This window comes from Bombus pyrosoma, linkage group LG7 (assembly GCF_014825855.1).
Source record: "Bombus pyrosoma isolate SC7728 linkage group LG7, ASM1482585v1, whole genome shotgun sequence".
NCBI lineage: Eukaryota > Metazoa > Arthropoda > Insecta > Hymenoptera > Apidae > Bombus > Bombus pyrosoma.
The window spans coordinates 18,798,268-18,819,278 of record NC_057776.1 but is presented as its reverse complement, the minus strand read 5'-3'; the positions used below and the strand labels follow the sequence as shown (position 1 = coordinate 18,819,278).

General features: G+C 36.1%; 1 protein-coding gene across 3 annotated transcripts in view; it reads right to left on the bottom strand.

The window, feature by feature from the left end:
• The window catches only part of LOC122569065 (BAI1-associated protein 3), a 123,860-nt gene that overhangs the window by 62,075 nt on the left and 40,774 nt on the right, over positions 1-21,011 (bottom strand). For all 3 annotated transcript variants that reach the window (XM_043729528.1, XM_043729530.1, XM_043729529.1), the window contains exons 2-3: positions 15,448-16,065; positions 12,873-13,120 (exon numbers count right to left, since the gene is read on the bottom strand). In XM_043729528.1, coding sequence (XP_043585463.1) covers positions 12,873-13,120; positions 15,448-15,645 — 446 coding nt within the window. In that variant the 5' untranslated portion in view covers positions 15,646-16,065. The remainder of the gene's footprint in view (positions 1-12,872; positions 13,121-15,447; positions 16,066-21,011) is intronic.

Here is a 21,011-nt window from a genome sequence, read left to right as displayed (position 1 = left end):
ATACTATACTTTATTCTTTCGACATTATGAATATTTTTCAATAACCTTCACACAATGTTTACAAAATAATTACTTCCTTTATTATCATTCTAACGACTAAAATAAGAACTAGAAGTAATCTACGTTTTCATCAAAAGAACGGGTATAATACGAGATTGTATTATTTTGGGTGACAAGAATTACATCTAGCATAAACTCGCAGCATGTATATAAATACATGCCTGTTTATAATTAAACTCTTTAAAATCCTCTCAAGAATCTGCAGCAAGCAATTTCTATGTCTCGAAAGACAATGCTCGGAGAACCATTGAGAAACGAGAATTTCTTGTCAAGCTTCGTTTCGTTTCAGAATTAACTAGCTCACCTAATTCGTCCCTTCCAGTATCCGACACTATTTCCCAACTGTGTAACAACGAACACCAGTCGAATTTCGCGGTGGGAACCTAATGACGTCGGCTACATTTCCAATTTGTCTAACGAAATGCCGCATTCGCTCAATGACGGGAGTTGCATCTTCCTTTTACAGAGAATTGATGCATTCCAAATTAGCTTTGCACGTTAAATATACGTATACGCAATACCGAAGAATTTTCGTTAGGCGAATTTCACTAATAAACTGTCATAAAGAAGACGTATAAAATTATATATTATTCGTAAAATAAATTAATCTTTTTGCAAAAATTACAAAATTCAACAGCGATGACATAAATTTAATTATTAATAATAATATGACATAGCGGTTGATGTAATTGTAAATAATCAACGAGGAAAGGAAAGGAAAAGGATTCTGGTAGATCAACGTGATATTATAAAAGAAATATTTACAAGGTTAATTAATATTTCCAGCATTTACTAGACGTAATTGACCTAATTACTTTCTCGCCATCTTCTCTTCCGTTTCTTCCACCCTTTCCATTTCTTTATTTTAATCTTGTTTCCTCTTTCTTTTTTCCATCCTTTTCTCCTTCCTATTCTTTCCTTTTTTCTTTCTCACGTTCTTTGTCGTTCGTTATTCCTTTTTTCTCACTCATTTTCTCTTAAAAATCATTTTTGTTGCGTTATAATTTTCTATAACGCATAATTAATAATTAAATACTGTAGCATAATATCGGTGCCAGTTTGAGTCAGGTCTCGGTTCGATCAAAGTCAAATTTGAGTTGGACTCAAGATTTTATGAGAAGACATCGTGAGTGATGTAGCGGCAATCTCTTTGACTACGAGTATCTGACATCTTCGCGCGTATAACGAGATTCTTAGCACGGATTTCCAACGAGCAACTGAATACGGTTCGTTGTTTGAGCGAGAAATTACATCCTCGAGCGATTTGCTTGATTTGCTATAGCTTTCGTTCCTTGCTTGCTTCCTACAGCGCGACCTCTGCGGCGAAATGTTACTTTCTGCTACGTTGTTGCGATTTTGGAGACATTTTTATTTAAAATTTATTTGCAAACTGGAAGTTGTTCGTTTGTTCTTTTTCATTCCACTTTATTACTCTTCTGCATCGCTAACCGCAACTGCCTCTCTGTTATTTCTTTTTATCTCTCTGACCTTTTTGCTGCTAATGCATACTCTAGTCACTTTCTTGTTCTGTTACATTTCACATTTTAGTAAAAATATTGTAATGGACGGACAAATTTGAACACAAAATATTCTCGTATACTTTTACCATTTTAAGTTTATCCAGAGTATAATACCTAATTTGCTTAAAAAAGTTTACCGTTCCTTCCTGAATAATTTATTTCAAATAGTCCAAATAATTTTCTTGGATAACAGAGATGCGTAATTATCTAGTTTCCGCTTTGATACTATACGTTGTACAATTATTGTGCAATATTTATCCAAACAGACGTTCTTTTCGAACTGTAGATTGTTCTCTTGCAGTGACATGGCGATACTCGATGCACTTTCGAGAATTTATCACCTCCTAGAGCTAACTTGCTCCCCTGGCGGCGATTTCGTCAAGCAAGTTCTTTTCAGGTGAAGTTTCGAAAAAGAGCGTTTCAGATGGAATCTCTCTCGAATCCCAAACTGTGGCACTTTAAACTACTATATCGTTACTGTATTATTCTCAATGTAAAATGTAATGACATAATTGTTATTGCTCATACGTAAAATTACTTTCTTTTTACTATTCACCTTTTGTTAGATCTGAAACAAAGAACGTAATGCCGTGATAAAAGAAAGAGCTTATAAAAAGGGATTTATATCAAAGACTTAGTGAAACCACAGATAATGAAAAATGTCATTCAAATATCTTAATACGCGTATCTTTCGTTTATTCTTATTTTTGTATCGCGAAATAATGGCCTAGATGCGATATTCGAGTTTCGTAATCAACGTTAAATAATTTAGAAGTTACAGAGAAGGCAGTGCAACTTATAAAATTTCGTGCAGACGTGAAATTCTTTCGATTCTTTCAGCACTCCGATGATTGAAGTATCCATTCTCCTTGGACGTTCCAACTTCTACAATTTCTTCTCAAGTGGAGTGTTTTCTGCTTAGAGTATCGTTGATGTATGCTGGTTATAGCTTACGAACAAGTTACTCGAAATTGTATTGTATTTTCCGACAGAAAAGGATCGATGAGCTTCTCCGAAATTCTTAACTGGAATACGTATCTTAGAACCCAATTCCTCCAAATTTTTACGAACCTGCAATCTGTATGTTTCATAGGTAGATAGATTATTTTTTTGTATTCTATTGTCAGATACACAGCGTTAAATAAGAATATTTTAAGTAATGTAATTATAATTATTGTACACTACATATATATAGTACGTGACAAAATGTTTGAATTTAAAACACGTGCCACTTTGAGACTAGATATTTACAATAATTATATTATAGATATATACTATATATGATATATTATATATGTATATGTTGAGAATTTTGGATCTTAATAGCCGAAATAATTGTATAGGAACACTAAATTTACACTTAGAATTCACATCGGAATATTTATTGAATAAGCGATTTCAAAGATATTCATCGATACACACTTGTACGCGTCTCACCTTCTTCCATACCAGACTGTTAACTGAACAGTTTACATTCCTTTGTTTTCGAGACGCCGCTCTCACACACATACTTCCACACACTGATATTCACATACAAGTATCACTACTACGCAGCTAACCTACTCCAACACAAAATTATACGTATCTAAATAGTATAATATAATTGTCGTAAACATCTAATTTTTAAATGACACGCCTTTTGAATATTTTATGCATTCATTTTAACAGAACAAATGAACCCTCGAAAGGAATTGTCACTTTCCAATTTCAACCACTAGTATTTCATGCCAACAACCTGCCTTTCCCTAAAACCTCGTCCCCTCGACACACCCTAAATAATTCTTATCATATTCATTCGTAAAACATTCATTTTCCCACTCTAACTCTAAACCTCGATGTTGTCTCCGCGTATCTTCTCACCCTTGTCGCGCGTTTCATTCAGGGTGAATTCGTTCAGCGGTAGAACTGCAAAGGGGTACAACGAAAATAAATTAAAATGACGTATAGAAAATTACACAATGTACAGAGAGAAACAAGCCTTCAGCTATTTATTTTACAATGAATCGTTCAAATATCGTAGCATTCGTTATTAACATTTCTATGAAAAGTTACAAATTGACTGTTCTGATTACTCTGGGAATTCCACCGTCAAATTGCCAGGCTGTAAAAATGAAAAAACCTTTTCTCTCCGGCGTAAAAATTAGAAAGAACGTAACAAACGGCAGACGCGTCCATCATCTATCATTATATTTATGTCTACGTTGATTGTCGTCATCGAGTGTTTTACTGCACCACATCTGGTGTCCATAATGCTATTTTCCAGAGTAATAGCAGATCGTGAGAAAAATAAGCTTCTAACCATTTATTTCATAATGAATCACTCAAATCTCTAACTATTCGTCATCGTACTTCCATACGGTCTATGAAAAATTAGACATTTTTCATTTTGTTCGCCCTATGATAAAAGTTCTATTATTGTCACGCTGTAAACATTTATAATCGGTTCTCTTTCAAATAAAACTTAAAAATAACGTGGCACGTGGTAGACTACGTCCATAGCCGATCATCACATTTATATATGTCTACGTTGATCGTCGTCATCGGGGTTATTATTGAACCACACCTGGTGCCCTTACAGCTATTATCAGGAGCACTAACGGATCGCGAGCCTTTTACGACGGCCCGAACGCATTCTTCGTGATGCTCCCGTGGCCACTAAGACATCCTCCATTAAGGATAAGTAACGGTGGAAATCCTTACGTCCGATCTCAATGCACGAACACCCATAGACCGTACAACGTTCTACCAGTCGCTCTAATTCACAGAGACAAAGTAAACGCATTACTCTTGCGGTTTAACGCTGCGCAAAGTGCTGATAGCGTTCGAGGCTCGCTAGGGGATCGACTTGGTCAACCAAGATTTCATGGAAACTCTAACGTGCCCCGTTTGTGATTTAAAAAGTCAGAGACGGTGAGAGATTGATATTACAAATTCCTTATGAAATTTGTATTTTCTTCGGTTGTTTTTTTCTCTTTTTTTTTTTTCAAAGGACTGGAGAAACTTAGAGAAGAACGTATACAAATGAAAGAATATTTGATTTAAATAAATTTCGGTGGCAGTTATACGTATACTAATTCCCAACCGAGAAATTATTGTAATAATTCGTATTATATTTATGTTCATGTCTATATTTATGTAATATGATATGATATACATTTATATAAACTTTATTTATATATTAAATTGTAAGCGTGTAGAAAATATTACAAATCATAATTGAGGGCTTGAGGGGGAAGGAGTAACGAAATTTTTAATTCGAGGGAACTGTGGATAACCTTGAACTTGAACGAAGAAATCTGCTCGAAACACATTAGTCTGCGTATTCGTAAGAATTTTGTAAATTCACAGCTAATTCCTTTAATTGTACGATGAAAGCATATGATAAAACGTGTAAACGTTAGGAAACGATAAACGCGTGACAATTGTACGATAAAAGTTGAAATAAAGCTGTATGTTATAAGCTTATCTCGTGAACAAGTTCCAACAGAGGAAAACTACTACGATATTTCAACAATTTTTCGACACGTCATCTTGGTTAGACATGCAAACATAAAGAGAAATAAGCTGACAAGAAGTATGTCTTTCGCGTTTACGACAATCATTCGGGTTGTAAGCGAAGAACCCCTCGAAAATATCCCATGGAATATCCGGAATTCCAAACTCGTCCTTGTCATCGAACCGAGGGGTTGAAACTCGGTGTCTCGAATTGGCAACCACTTTCCTTCGAGTCTAATCGAACCGTATATGACCATTCGCGTGTACAGCGTTTCGCGCAAGAATTCGCAACACGTAGTTAACCGTAAACCAACGTCGGATATTTCGTTGTTTACAGGGCTCTCGAAGTGTTTGTTCGATAAGTAGAACCGACGGTTCCCGTTCTAACCGGTTCGTGAAACGAAATCTTCGTTGGATAGAATGGTTAAAATTTTTGAAGGAGCAGAAGACTCGCGAAATTGTAGAATTTGAATGATAATAAAATTTTTTTAAATAATTGCAACTTACCTTTATATCATTTTAATCTTTATCTTCGCTGGATAAAGTAGTTCGAATGGTTAAAGAGATTCGCAGATTTTATACCGTAAATGATAATAAGAAATTTGCTGGTATGAATAATACGGTGCAACAATAAGGTTCGAGTAAAAAATATTTCTTCGATTAAATACGAACGAAATAGAATTATTTAAAGCTATTTTAATGCTACTTTGTATCGTGATTACTTTCATTTCGTTTGTTTCGTCGATCAGTTTTCTTGCTATGTAGCTACTGGTTAGTTTCATCTTCTCATTGATCACTTTAAAATGAAATTTCTCTATTTGAAAAGCTTGGACGCACGATAAATGGGTCTTTGAAGGAGACGTGATATTAATAATATCTGCCAAGAATTTCACGTTTTCAACGCAACGCGATAACTTGGTTATTTACATAAAATTAATTCTTTAGAAACCCGGTTTCAGCTAGAGATTATTGAGCGTGCATCCAATATGCGCGTCGAATATTCCAAAGTTTACACGACAAACCGTAATACATAATATAATTTTCGATTATCGTATACGTCACACGGAGATCTATCTGTGCCTCAAATTTTCATCGACGAAACTAGAGAACCAAAAGAATTTTCCTCTTGACTATACGTCAATAAAAAAAGAGAAAGGAGAAGAGAGAAGAGAAAAATTGAATAAACCGAACGAAGAATACGATTCACGCAACAATGCCATGGATATTCGATCGCAAATTAACAACTGCTCTACTATGATAGGATCTCTGTCAGGTACATCTTACGTCGCGGGTTATCTCTATCGCTTCTATTTCCCAGAAAACTAGAGGACGGTTGCACAACGACCAGCAAACTGGAAAAATTAACGAGTTTCCTTTCGAACCTCGCTGTTCGCTCTCCACTGATCAAAGTCGCGTTCGGAACTTTTTGCGACATTCTACGGCTCATCGAAATCCCGAGTGTCCCTCGTGAAGGAAATTCTCATTGTGCCAGGAGAAAAAGAGAGAGAAAGAGAGAGAGAGAGAGAGAGAGAGAACACGCGTAACAGGTATTTACCGTGCTCGATGGCACAGAAGCTGCTTTGATGCAGTCTGACAGGCGACGATGAAGCCAATATCGGCGGAATAAATTGGAATCGTGAGCAGGCTCTCGATATTTCTTTCGAAATCCGCCGGAAGCCATCGATGGCGACGCTGTCGTCGATGAAATCGCGAACAACGCGGCCGCTGATAAATCAAACGTCTGCTCGGCGGCGACAATGTCGACATCGAAATGGTAAATACAACATGGAAGAGACGGGGAGAAATCTTTGCTAACGAGAAAACAAAGCTACCAGCGACGAAGACGATAGAGACGTTGTCTTCTCTTGTATCGGTTCGACGATCGTCGTCTCGTTGCTCGCTCAGCTGCGTTCCAATTTGCCCTTCGGTTTAATTAAGAAATCAACAAGATTGCACGAGGATTCGTAGGGGATAATTCGAAAGTTTCGCTCGAAGCGTATAATTGACCTTTTCCTATCTCTTTTTATTCCTTGTTAGTTTACTTCCAACCTTCTGTTGGGGACTTATTATTTGGTTCTTGTTTGTAGATGAGGTTTGCGTTAGTTGACGTGACTTTGCCGTATTTTTAGGTATTAACGGTCAGATTGATATCTCGGTCAGGCATCTAAGGCTGTATTGTCGTGACTAAGAGGAAAGCGGAAGTAGTTTATCTAATAATGAAAGTAAACGATATGTCAGAACATTCCAATGTTTGCTCATCCTTCGAAACAAAATTCAATGTTTTATTGAACGCCTTTGTAACTAAGGGGAAACGTTCGCTCTGGTGTCTTTAATGGAACATAAATACCAATGTCCAATTACGTAGAGAAAAGAGACATTATGCTACTTTGAATATTCTTTGAAATCACAAGAAAGAAACCCTAATTAAAAAATTACTAACGGGTGATAGAAAGAAGATATTAAACTTATCTTGCACGTTATTGAGCTTAATATTCTTCCGCACAGACGCTTGCCATAATAATAACAAGAATAAAAATCACCTATTCCCTCGCCTCTATAGCTATTTTCGTATGCAAATTCGGTAAACCCCGTCGAAGAGCACAGGGCAGGCAAACTTTCGTTTTATCGAAATTCATATTGCAATTTCAAGTTTTATTCCACGGCGACGTTGTGTGTTGCCCAGTTTCGACAGACATCGCGAATTTCTCTATATTTGCATCGGTCGAATAGTCCTCGTTGGATACGCATCTCGAACATCGCAAGAACGAAAGTGCATACCGGCGCGTTCTCTCCAGAAATATTTCATGTAAGCCAGGACTAGCAACATCGACCGGCGACGTGTCCTCTCGACTTTGCTGTTACGGTTGTACATCGAGGCGAATCAATCGCACAAAGAATCTTCTTCGGCGTTTTTCAACTTCCTTCCTCTGTTTTTATAGGAGACGCGGAGAAACGCGAAGTAGCTCGCCTGTCATTCTTTGTTTCTGTTACTTTGAAAGCAATCCCCTAATCGAGTTACTTCTCAATAATTCTACGCGATCCGAAAGTTAGAAACCTGTGTATCGTTTTATTGTATTGTATTTGTGTCATGATATCTAAAGGATGAAGCGGGTCTTTATTTGACCTTTTTTTTTTAGCGAGAAAAGATGTAAATTATTACGTCGAATAGAGTAAAGAAGATTATATCTGTTAGAATATCTTACTTTTAAATTAGAGCTGTCGCAAAATAGAGCTATGATGGCGAATGTCGATTACACGTGATCGAAAAGAAAAATGGAGGTAAAAGAGTGTACAAATAAATAAATTTATCAAATCCCTAAAGATTTCTAAAGGCGATGAAATCTCTAGTCGAAAATGACGAATGACGATGAAAAAGCTGAAAGTCTCCGGCGTAAATGATGTGTCGGAATTAACAGAATTTCGTCTTTCAGTTTTATTGGAAATCTTCCACTGGTATTTACGCCATCTATCATTTCAACTCTAACGAGATTTAAGTTTTATTTCTGTGGCTGTGTTCACAAAAATATGAATTTTCGTAAAAACTCGCAGTCTGGTCGATGTAATTTGATTGTTATGTAATTGTATATACCAAACAATTGGTTTACAACTACATAATTATTAGTTTACAATTACGATGTACGTTCTTTCGTTCCAGATGAAAGTGAACGAATCTAATTATCCGCGATTTTTACGAACGAGAGCAATTGTAACTTCAATCCTGGAGAATTGAAACAGGTAAATAAAATGGCTTCAAGCAGTACATTTAGATAGACCGTGGTAAGGTCTGTGCGAGCACAGAACCGGAAATACGCGATAGAAATCTTGAATTTTTGTTTTGCGTTTTACTTGCGATCAATCGTTGCGTGAGAGAAATCCATAAATCGTACAGACGATGGTGTACATTTATTTAAGAATTTAATGGAGATCCTTCCCTTAGAGTATAAGATTGTTCAACTGTGCATTAATTCTCGTTAGGATCGTCATGTATGATGTAGGAATTTAATTTCGAATTTTTGTTCGTAAATCTCAAATGAATCAAATTTTTTCGTCTATTCATAGTAATGTTCGACTACTGTGAAATATAATTATTATATCTTTTCAATACTTTTAATATTTTAATGTAGCGATAATTATTAAAATTAGAATATGTGTTCTCAAAAGGTCAAAATTTCAGAAATCTCATGAAATAATTCATGCATTTGGAACAAAGTTCGAGATTTCGGTAGCAGGTGCGGCAACGATGTTCTCAAAATCGTTTGAAATCTTCTTCGAGATGTCAGATATTTTAGTATTAAATCGAGCATCGGGAAGCTTTGAATTCACGGATTATGATCCCGTGATAGAGAGATATATCGAGTAAACTGAAGCTTCGGGCACTCGAAAGTAACCTAGTTACCTTCGACTATACTCTAATCGACGGAAGTTTATCGAGTATAAATTATTTAAATAGCCCAGCAACTTTGTTGTACGCAATTCAAGAATTTTCTAGCTCGTGTACATAGATCATTTATTAGAAAAAGCGATAATACTTGAAATTAATAAAAAAAAAAATACTATCCTTCGATCGACTTTAAGAAGTAAAAAGGTATTTTCCGATAAAAAAGAAAAATATTAAACGGCACAGTTCGATACAAATATTTTCCTACTAAAAGTTTTAATTACGTTTTATCCTCAGAAAATAGAAAGTAAATACATTTAAATAAATTTCAAGCTTTTGATAGTAAACAGATCGCATATTACTCGACACATCGAACGATCAAATACGTTCATCTAATATTTAAAATATCGTAAACGCGTTCGATTTGACTTTTTCCTTATTACAATATTTTCATCGATAGCTCGCTTTCTCGTACAAATCGTAAATTGCTCTCCAACAAGCTCGATTATAAACGTTCGATTACACACGATTACGACGCGATAGCTCTTTAGAAACTTGATTTCATCGACGTTCGATGCTCGATCTCGAAGATATCCCATCTGCTTCCTCGGAACTCGTTAAAATCTCTCGTGCACATTGTCCACTTATCATCGAAATCGATGATTGGATTTGATTCTCCTTTGCCACTCTTCCTCCTCTACGTTCTACCAATTAATTCCTTCTTCATAGTTATCGCATAAAAGGGGGGTATACGCTTGGTCTATTATATATTTAAGTTCGAGTTTCTCGGGATAGTATAAGTTGTAAATTTAAGGTATAAACTAAGAGTGTTGGGGAAGAGAGAAAGAGAGAGAGAGAGAGAGAGTGTGTAAGAGTGTATGCCTTGGTGACGTCAAAGCTAAATGAGTAAAGGAGTGGGAGAAGGATGCGAGGGTCGAGGGTCAGCATTTTTTGACCTGGAGAAGACAGAAGTTGGAAGCCCAGTGTTAGGGTAAGACGTACGAAGTTATTGTAGTCAATCTTTGTATTGGGTATTGCTTGTACGGATGAAACTAAACTTAACTTCAAATAAACCATCCTTTCTTGTCCTTGCTCTGGGCCATATTTTGATACTACACATATATTGTTAAAAACCGATGGATGGAAACGTCGATACTTCTCTTTCAAACGATAGCCCGATAATTTGTTCTCAGAGACTGTCCATTGTTAACTAAAAAGAAAATATGTTTGCCTGTTAAAACGGGTACTACACAAATTTCTGAATATTCTTTAAATTTATACGTTTGTAGAATCGTGCTGTTCGCTAACAGTCAGAATTAATGATTTACGCAAAGTTAAGGTGACATGTACGTCAGCTGTTAAGAGACATACGTGCGTTTGACCATAAGCTGTCCTATTTCACTTAAAGTGGTTTACCTTACTTTTCTCTGCTGTTTGTTGAAACCAGTGATCATATGTTGTTATTTATGGCTGTTCCTTCTATGTACATATATCGTGCTTGAAGTAAAAATTGTCTGAAATAAATATCTTCGATTCTTTCAATTATCAACGATTCGATGAAATCTTTAATCCAAATGTATATTTTAATCCTTTTGAACGCTTTAAACCCAATAATACGTGTTTTTCTTTTTTATTGATTAATTATCGTTTAATTTATTATTGGGAAAAAATGTAACATTCAACGTTCTTATTTTTAATAAAACAACTAAAGACCGTAATACTTTTAAAAGTGATCGATTAAATCGTCGTGATGTGATCATTTTTCAAAGAAGCGAGGGAACAATACACGAATTGTTTTTAGCCACGTGCTTGAACGTTACATCTTTTTGTTAATCCTATAAACTTTCTGTTGTTATCTATTTGTTTCTAGCTCCGATCAAAATATTTGCTGGGCAAATATTTGTTACCGAATGTTGGAACTCGACGCCATCGTGGCGGCTGATTCGTTCGTTAAAAATTGATAATCCCGAAACATCGCACCTCTACGAAACACTTCTCCGAACAAAAACTCATATTCTCGAGTAACCGGCGAAAAAAGGGAATCGAATAACATAAATGCGAACAAAACCATATAAAAGAAGGGATTTATCGTGGAAGCGAATGAATCCCATAACATAAGGACAACAATGTACGTACATGAATATGCAAGTGAAATATTCATGAAGGTTTGGCGATGCGAAAATCCCACATAAAAATGGATTTATTAACCATTACATAGACGATATTTCAATATTTGTTTAACGATCGACGAGACTCGAGATTTACGAACGTTTCTTTCCCGTTGTCTTCTTTCGTTCAGCGATTTTATCGTTTCGAAAACGGAGGACAATAATTTTGACGTTATCACAGCGTGTACTAAGTTGAAACACTGGCAAATATCATTCGTGAATTCTGCTTTCGGATTCCTGCGCAGCGTAGGTATGTGGTATACCATTCGTCGTCATTTCAGTTAATTAAAGTGACCTTAAGCAAACAGGATTAGTATGGTTAATTGGAAAGCTTAGTAGAACTTAGGGACAGACAGATTAGACTATCAATGCGTAGTTTGTAACAGAAGCATACAGCTCTCTGGCGAATCCTTCCTTGGAATTAATTGCTACGCATTAAAATTAATAAAGTTTCTCCCATTCAAATGAAAGTTTTCAAAATGAAAGATTGCAACATGCGCGACAGTTAATATCGGCTGACTTGTTTAATATGAAATCTTAAAATGTTTCTTTTAACTCACTGAAATTAGAAATTGTTTCATCAACAAAAATTTCACGTCAATTTTCTCGCGACACGACAGAAAATGAAGGTAAAGCGAAGCTTCAAAACCTTCGCGCAACTTTGATTTCACTTTGCAATACCTTCGTTATATTATTCTTCCATCGTTTTTGCACATACTTTACAATCTACCAACGTCTGTATCTTTTTAACGTTTTATAAAGAAAATCTTTCATCAAGAGCGCAAAATATAAAAACAGAAAATCTGTGGACGCTCGTATACTGTGTATGAAAGCGTATGAAAGATACGTGCGGAAGTACAAGCTGTTTTACCTTCACTGAGAACAAGAAGCTTATGTTACACATTTTTTCTCTCCTAATTATCTAATTGTATTATTGTAACTAACTTCATTTAAGTCTATCTCCTAATTACTAATCCAAGTCGAAGATTGCCTTTCGCAATAAAAGGTCTTAAATTTAACAACATATACGTTAGCAACAAAATCCTCACGGTCATCTGTTCGTAATAAAAGCTTGCGCCGAAACGAACTTTCAAAATTACAAGCATCATTTTCTATCACTCACAACTCCTCCAACATTCCCCGAAAAAACCGTTTATCCATTCGAGTGGTAAGTACTACGCGTTAAGAAACCTCGGAAACATGTCAATCGCGTCAACTACCTTGCAGATCTATTGAAAAGGGTCTACTTACCCGGAGGTGGCTTGTATGTCGACTTCCGGCCAGGAGGGTCTCCTCCGGCAGAACTTCAAAGGCGGTCGATCGCCGGAACCGGTGCTCCTTCGAAAAGAGCCAGCCCTGCGGGGCGATGTGCTGCCCGATGCGCTTCCGGCGGCGGGGTGCACTGTCAGGCCGGGGGCGGAAGTGCACTCGAGGGTTCGTCTGCGCGCCGACAACGACCGCCCATGAGAACTCGTCGCCGCTCCCGGTGGAGGCACCACCTGAGTCAGTGAACAGAGATCGAGGTGTAATTACTCGCCGACTCGGCTGCCTTTAATGTAGAAATTACGAGCAGACTGCGTTTATCCGTCTCCAAGGACAAGATAGTCGACGTCATGGTCGTTCTATGTGTCTTTATCTAGTTTCTGGATATTAATAGAAAATGATATTGAGAAAAACAAAGTCCAAGCGTGTTCCGTTTAAAAACGGAAGCATCAGACTTGGCACTAACAGATTCAACGTTTGCAGTGACGATAGTTCTGCAAACGTTAAATAGGCAGACTATGTATCTGTAGTCCGAGCTTTAGATGGCTAACAAATTACGAGAAAATGTATTTATAGCCTGCAAAAGATTCTTTATCGCTAGGTGTAGCGGTACTGGGTCGGAAATTCGTTGAAAGCGAGATTAGAATGTGTTCGGATGTTCATCAAGACATTTCGAACGAGGCGGAATGAGTGAACAGAGAATTGCGCGACAATCGTGTGCCTGGTTGTTTCTCGAGTCTTTTTATGAAGCTTGTGTGGACGATGTGGTTTATGGAGTTGGGAAAGATGCGGTTTGCGTGCGGCAAGGATAATCGAGTGAAATTAGGTGGTTTAAACATTATAGTTGGATACTGTGGAAAGGTTAATGTAGTTTATATATGGGACGGATGGCTATATTATTGAAGGTAAAATTTTGATGTAACGAGTATTTAAAATTGGATGTTGGAATATTGTACAAGGTACTCTGGACGAGTAAAGTGAACCGTTAGTTAGATTACAGATAGCAGATATTGTCACGACACGAAATTAACTTCCTCTAAGTAGTTTGTGCCATGTCTTTCCTTTTCCAAATCTTTAGAGCGTATTAAATATTGCAATTATCTTAATGAGATTCAACAAGATTTATTAATTAATTTAGGTACGAAAGGTAAATGGAGAAACGATGTATCGTGATCAAATATTTTTTCTTTTATGACGTTGGTAAAGATATCAGGGTGAAAAGAGCGTAAAAAGGTTATAGAGATCGAGTAGATAGAGAGAAAACGATGAGCGTTAAAGTAGGCGGTGAATGACATCGGTATATATAAATAAGAATGATGCCACCGTAATAAATTTCGATGCAGTGTGCTAGAAAATACTTTGTTTGATCCTCTGGAAATATAAGTGAAATGGAATTATACTTTGATAGTTTGACATAACTATCGTCAATTATACCTTACGCGAAGAGACCATGTGTCCCTAACATCACGATTATTTCTTCACATACGAATACGCATTTGGTTCGTACCTCGCAAGCAAGTTTATTTGAATAATGCATAAAAAAAGGTAAAAGTTTGCCCGTAAACCTCTCTTCGTTCGATTACACTCTACCATATTTCCACCTGACTCGGTCATTCGGAAGCACAGCGCTTATTAAAAGTTTTGACGTCCTCGTTTTTCCAACGAGGCCGTATTAGATGACAAGGGTACAAGTACAAAGTCAACTGCCCGACACGTTTATGATTCTCGCTCGATCAGACCGGTGAACATGTAATCTACTCGATTGCCTCTGAAGGATACAAGATGACAAAGAATGCTCTGAAATTAAAGATTCCTTGAACTCGAATAATTGCGAGAAAAGCGAATAAAGTCGCTAAGAAATGTTGTCAGAATTATTAATTCTAATTATGGAATAACATTTTGTCATGTGATTCCATCGTTCTATAAAACTATGCTACCAAGGGTCGATTAATAATTAATCATTATCGAATGGTCAGCTGACACAAAAGTCAGGTACAATATTATGACATATATCGAAAGTTTATTATGTATCATATGATCATATCAACTTTGTGGATATAACGATGCAACCAAGAATATTCTCTTATGAGAATTTTGAATTTTCATATCCACATGCTTGTGTCTGTACGTACATAGCGCAATAAAGCGAAGAATTTCGTTTCAAAAAAATTTCAATCAAGAAATTTCTCATAAGAATTTCAACTTATAAGAATTCTAAAAATCTACGTGAGTTTTAGTTTCCTTAGACATAATCTATGACAGAAAATAATTCGCACGAATATAATTTTTCCATATTCTTTCATTGAAACCTTTGATACCTTTGAAACGAGCCTTAACTTTTCAAAATATGTCAATACAAGATTTTTTACCGAAGCAGTGGTTACAAAAAGTATTGGCACACCGTTGTATTTATTATATCATTTAAACATACTAATTAATCAGATCTTATAGCGAGTGTACTACCTGAAAACAAAACGCTTAATTGGAAAATAATTTTTCTAGGCATCGTATTCGCAAGGTCTCCAATTTCTTGCAATATAAAATTTTCAAATGAATTTCTCACCTTAGGGTAACCATGAGGAGTGGATTGCTGCGCGGTGGAGTTGGTGTTCGTCGTGCCCGTGACGCTTCCGGTGGAGCCGCTTCTTCCTGACGCGCTGGTCGCGGAGTCCTCGCGGCTGAACGAGAACCTCTTCGGGCTGAGGGTCAAATTCGCGACGCTGTCGCTCACGTACTGTTGCAACGAGTTAAAGAAGCTCATTGTTGATACGCGTGGAAAAAAATCAGCTTGGCTCTAGAATCTAAACGAAACACTGGCGCGTGAGAATCAAGGCAATTGTCATCGTTTTCCTTCTGGCACGTCCGTGTTCCCGATCAACGGCTTCAGGGCGTTCAGGACGTTTAGTTCGCGGAAACTTTGCACGCATCGATCTCCAAGCGACACACGCTGGATTGGCTCGGTGATATGGGGAGGAAAGCACCTCGACCTCGGCAACTTTCACGGTTCTTTGCGTCACGATATCGATTCTGCCCCACAGCCATTTGCAATATTGTTGCTTTCTTCTTTGCGATTGCTGCGGTTCCTCGAGCGCCGAACTTAAGTCATCGTCCAACGACCGATCCTTTAACGCGTTCCTATCGATGAGCTACGTGTCCTATTTCCGTAGTGGAGCCATCGCATCTGAAAGAAAAATACGAAGATTAAAGAAATTTCACGAATGTTTGTATGGGTAATCTTCTTATCGCACGAAAATCCGTGCGTGTTATGCGAGCGTAGAATTTTATTAATCGAAGAATATCAAAAACTAATACGTATACCGTATAAAATTTGACGTTTCAAAAAATAGAAACGAGGTCTCACGTTTTTGAAAACGTCAAAATTATACCAGCATGCCATTTTAATTCAGAATATCGGTACAAATAAAATGAATATATAATAAATAAAATAGGAATGCAATGATGTGCATGTAACGGTAATACTAAAGATTGGCAAGAATTTTGAAATTTCAATCATTTTCATGCACATTGTTTTACAAAAGCGCTTCGATTTTCTCTCGCTGAATGAGGGAATAATTTCCATTGGTTGATATTTTTTCAATAACTTGCCGAGACCACGTTATACGAAAATGTCGATGTTCATAAAGTAGAATAGGAACGTTATATTCGGACTACTTGTGTCTCAGATTTTTTTATGTAAATTTAAAGTTGCATTGCTATCGTTCGATCTAGCGTAATAAATCAAGAATAATGTAAATATATGTATAACATTTACATATAATACTACATTAAATACTAGATGTTAGAGCTGTTTTAATTATTACATCAACCGAAACGTAGGTATATCGATTAGAAGTAATCTTCGATCTAAGTAATCTAAGATTAAAGTTATAATTCAAATGAAACATTATTACAAAGACTGCAGTGGATGAAAATCTATGGCAAGTGGGTGACTCGATGTAATAAAGTAAGAGATTAACTGTTCTACATACGCGCATGTTAAAACCGCAATGTAACTTCCGCTTAATTCTGAAAGCAAGGAGATAGTTAACGACGTGGTTTCTATATATTGTAAAGTAAGTTATTATCTCGTAACTTAACAGCAAAACTTAACAGCAATAGTTGTTGCCTTAGTTCACTGGTTCATTCTTTCTTACTTATTTACTTCAAATTTTTAAAAGCAACTGTTTAAACAGATATCGATTATATCTGCTTACGTGAGACATGGTTTTTCTCGCGATCGTATACCGATGATCGTCAAATTTCGCCATTTCCGAAAACTCGCAATTCGTTCAATCGACTCAAAATGTGTAGTTTTGTTATTGACATCTACGGAGATTGCGAAACGAGTGTTTGTAATCTGAAGAAGGCTTTTCGAAGCGATATATCACGTCCTCGTCTTATGTCACGTAACGCGTTGACGAATTGGCGACACTTCGAAATGTTCGAAATATTATTAGAAAGTTGCTGGATAATAGGGACGGTGAATGTGCTTTTAGAGGTTTGGGCAAACGAAATGGCAACCCGTTACATTTCCGTTGCGGTTTCGTCGGTATACGTGAACGCAATGACGGTGAATCTGGTAAACATCGATCGTTAGTTATGGCTATCGGACGATGACTCGATCGAATGGTGGTCGTAAACATTTTATGAGAGAAAATGAATCGTTCGATGAACATTGAATATTGAGAATTCGAATTGCTGCTTAGAATTATTTCAATGTTACTTTTGATAATCGGCACAGAATTTGCTATTATTTTAATGATGTTCGAAAGCTAATGAATATCGAGGAAACGTCGGGATATAAAAACAATTAAACAGGAAAGCTTAAACGAAAGTTTGGATTAATAATAATTTGAATTATTCTTTTTTAACGCGTTTCCTTCTTATAATGGAAAATAAATGATAAATTTAAAGAGCGAAGGAGCTTGCAACTTTTTTTTAGAAAATACCGACTATCCATTTTTCAAAGTTTTCGTGTCTATTTAATTTGTCAAACCTTGACACGAACGAACTGTGAGTTTCAAAACGTTACACGGTTACGCGGGAAACAGAATTTCATTAATTGGATTGGTCAATAAATCGATTTTCTATGTCACTATTGACGCGAAATGAAAAATGACAAATTTTGACATGGAGCTAGATCATAATTTGTTCCGATAGAACAAGACGAAAAGAGAAACGTAGGAAATTTTTTATTATAGTTGCCCAGCATTGGGCAACTATATGATTATAGAATATTTGCTATACGTATACGCGTATACGTGGATCAATACATTCTTGCAATTATTGTAAAACTGCAGTTCTCCGTCACGGGGCTAATTAAATGAATTTCACTTGGAACGAATTGAAATTTATCGGAATTCAAACAATGAACATTTGAATGCCTGCTTTTTCATTTGCGAGGATGCGTTATGTTTCTTGTGAAAAGTGGCGAAATATAGAGTCTATAACACTGAGGAGTGCTACAGGTTCCACGCTATGATCTTACATTCATTCGTATAATTTCATTAAATTTCAATATTCTTATTACAAGTCTCTCGATAATATCGCAGCAAAGCTTAGGATAAAGCGTCGAATATCGAATTGTAAGTATTAAAGAGGATATGTTGGAATATTATTTTAGATATAGATATTAACAATAGAAATAGAAAACTTAGGAAGCAATCTGGAAAAATATTACGAATTTCTATGATCAAATGCAAAATAATACGCTTTTAAAATGTCACAAATACAATTACTCCCGTAACAAATACCAGATCAAAGGAACTTTAAGTGAAAATCTCTGTGATGAAAATCAAGTTTCAAGCGTTTGCAACTTTCGGAAGAAGATAACGTTATTTATCAAAACGTAGCTAATAAATCTCTTTCTCTCTCTCTCTCTCTCTCTCTCTCTCTTTGCTCACATCGTCCCACCGATGTGACGTTAAAACCTATATAGAAAAAGGATATTGCAACTTCCATTACTTCATTGATTAATCGTTTAATTTAATTTCCTCACCGCTCCTTATTTTTCAGCTTATTAAAAACAGAAATGGAATTAATTAACGTTTTTCTAATTTTCAGATGAAACATTTCCTAACATTTAACATATCATTCTATACATCTATCGAGTTAGTAGCTTACTTTTTGACTTTAAAACAAGGCTGAAATGAAACTGATTAAAGTTTCATCGATGTTTACAAAATCTTATCCGATCTATTTGTTACATAACATTCTATACATTCGTTAGAACGTTATTTGTACAAATTAACAACTTTTGATTATAGCTTCTTCAAACGAATCTTCATTATTCTCGTTGGTGGTTTCGCGCATGTTACGCGCGAAATTCGCTGAACAATTTCGCAAATACATCGAGAGATGAAATCCACGAGCGTTCCACGAGTGCTTCTTGTGGCGTGTCGCAATCCTGTCGACGCTCCACGACCGCGATTAATTAACCCCTTAATCGATACTGCTTCGAGATCGTCTACGATGTCGCCGCACCCCATGGATATTAGTTTCTTGGGATTTTCCGAGGCTAACAAAGGAGCCTCTCTTGAAAACAACTTGCGTTAAAATTAAGTCGTCATTGGAAACTCCTTGGATATCGTTGCAATCGGGTATCGATGATTAATTATAGCCTTTCTCGAGCAAACGAGCATTTTTTAAATGACTGGACGAGAGAAATGTATGGATCCCTTTTCGGACTTGGACATTTGTAAATTTGAAAGAGAACGTTGCGTGGTAGATGCGGCCCTAGTGTCAAAACTTTTAGCAGCGGAAACATAATATTTATAACATCTATAATATAAAATTTATAAAAAGTCTACAAGATTCATTAATATAAAATGTTAAATTCCAGCAAGGAATAAAATTATGTTGAGAAAATCTTTGTAATTATGTAAGTAAATGAGTCAATATTTTGCGAAAAGGCACGAAGCTGCTGAAGATTGCAAAACTTTATGGAAATTTCAGTAATTTCAAATGTTGTAGAATTTCTAGTAGTCTTAACAAACACATTCAAAACCGTGCAGGCCTTTGAACTTTAAGGATTCGTGGAACTTTAATAACTGCAAAGATCAAAATTTCGAGAAGTTCAGGGACTATAAAGTATTTAAGGACCCCAAGAAGTTGTAGAATCTTGATGAACTCTAAAATTTATGAAATTTCTATGTCACATTAGGTTTCCTCGGTCTAAATTCATACTTGTCATGTGGAAGGGAACTAAGATTTTTAAAACCAAATCCTGTAGACCTTAAATCCTCGCATCGATATTATCAAGTTTAAGTATTAGGTGCAAAATCTGTGATACATATATCGCAAACACTAATTTCTTTCTAGATTTTCTAGTACCTAATTGTTATTATTCTTGGTAGTTCACTGCTCCTGAAATTCCAATATTCGAGATACCATGCACTCACTATGAGACTAATTTAAAACGCGTTTGCAATCTCGAAATCGTGACATCCAATTTGAACTGTTGTAATCTCGTGGTATTTTCGCCGAATCACTGTAAGATTGTGACATCTTGGTACTTTAATAACTAAAGTAATAAAACTGATTAAGCGAACTTTTGTTGATTAACTGCGCTGATCTAGATATACGGTGTCGTGAACGATTATAATCTCAACGGAATTTTGTAAATTTTTCATAATATTGGAACAAAGGTTGACAAAATCGTTTATACAATTTCCTATTATAATATAAGACAAAACTGAAGATACAATAAGGAAATATTTTCTTCTTTTGAGATCAGGAGGAAATTAAATCTTCTTTCAAATTTAACGTCAAGTTTGTTAATGTTTGATAAAGCTAAAAGCCAACTATTACCTGAACTGTTTGTCTCACGACGGATTCAAAGAAACGGGTCTTGTACTGTAAACACGTGTCACGATATTCATCGATGTAACTCATAAACCATAACGTTCAATTTGTGTTTAAAAACTATTGCGTTTCGATGCACGATATTTCGCACTTTCTATACTTTTTTCGTAAAAGATATATCTACGCAATAGTTATCGATTGTTACAAATCTATCGTACTACAACCCCTTCTCTCCCTTTTACAACGAAAAATGTTACTCGTTCGACGCGTGCATCAGTAGTCAGCAATTCGTGTCGGAGAAACGAACGTCCGGTCGATGTGGAA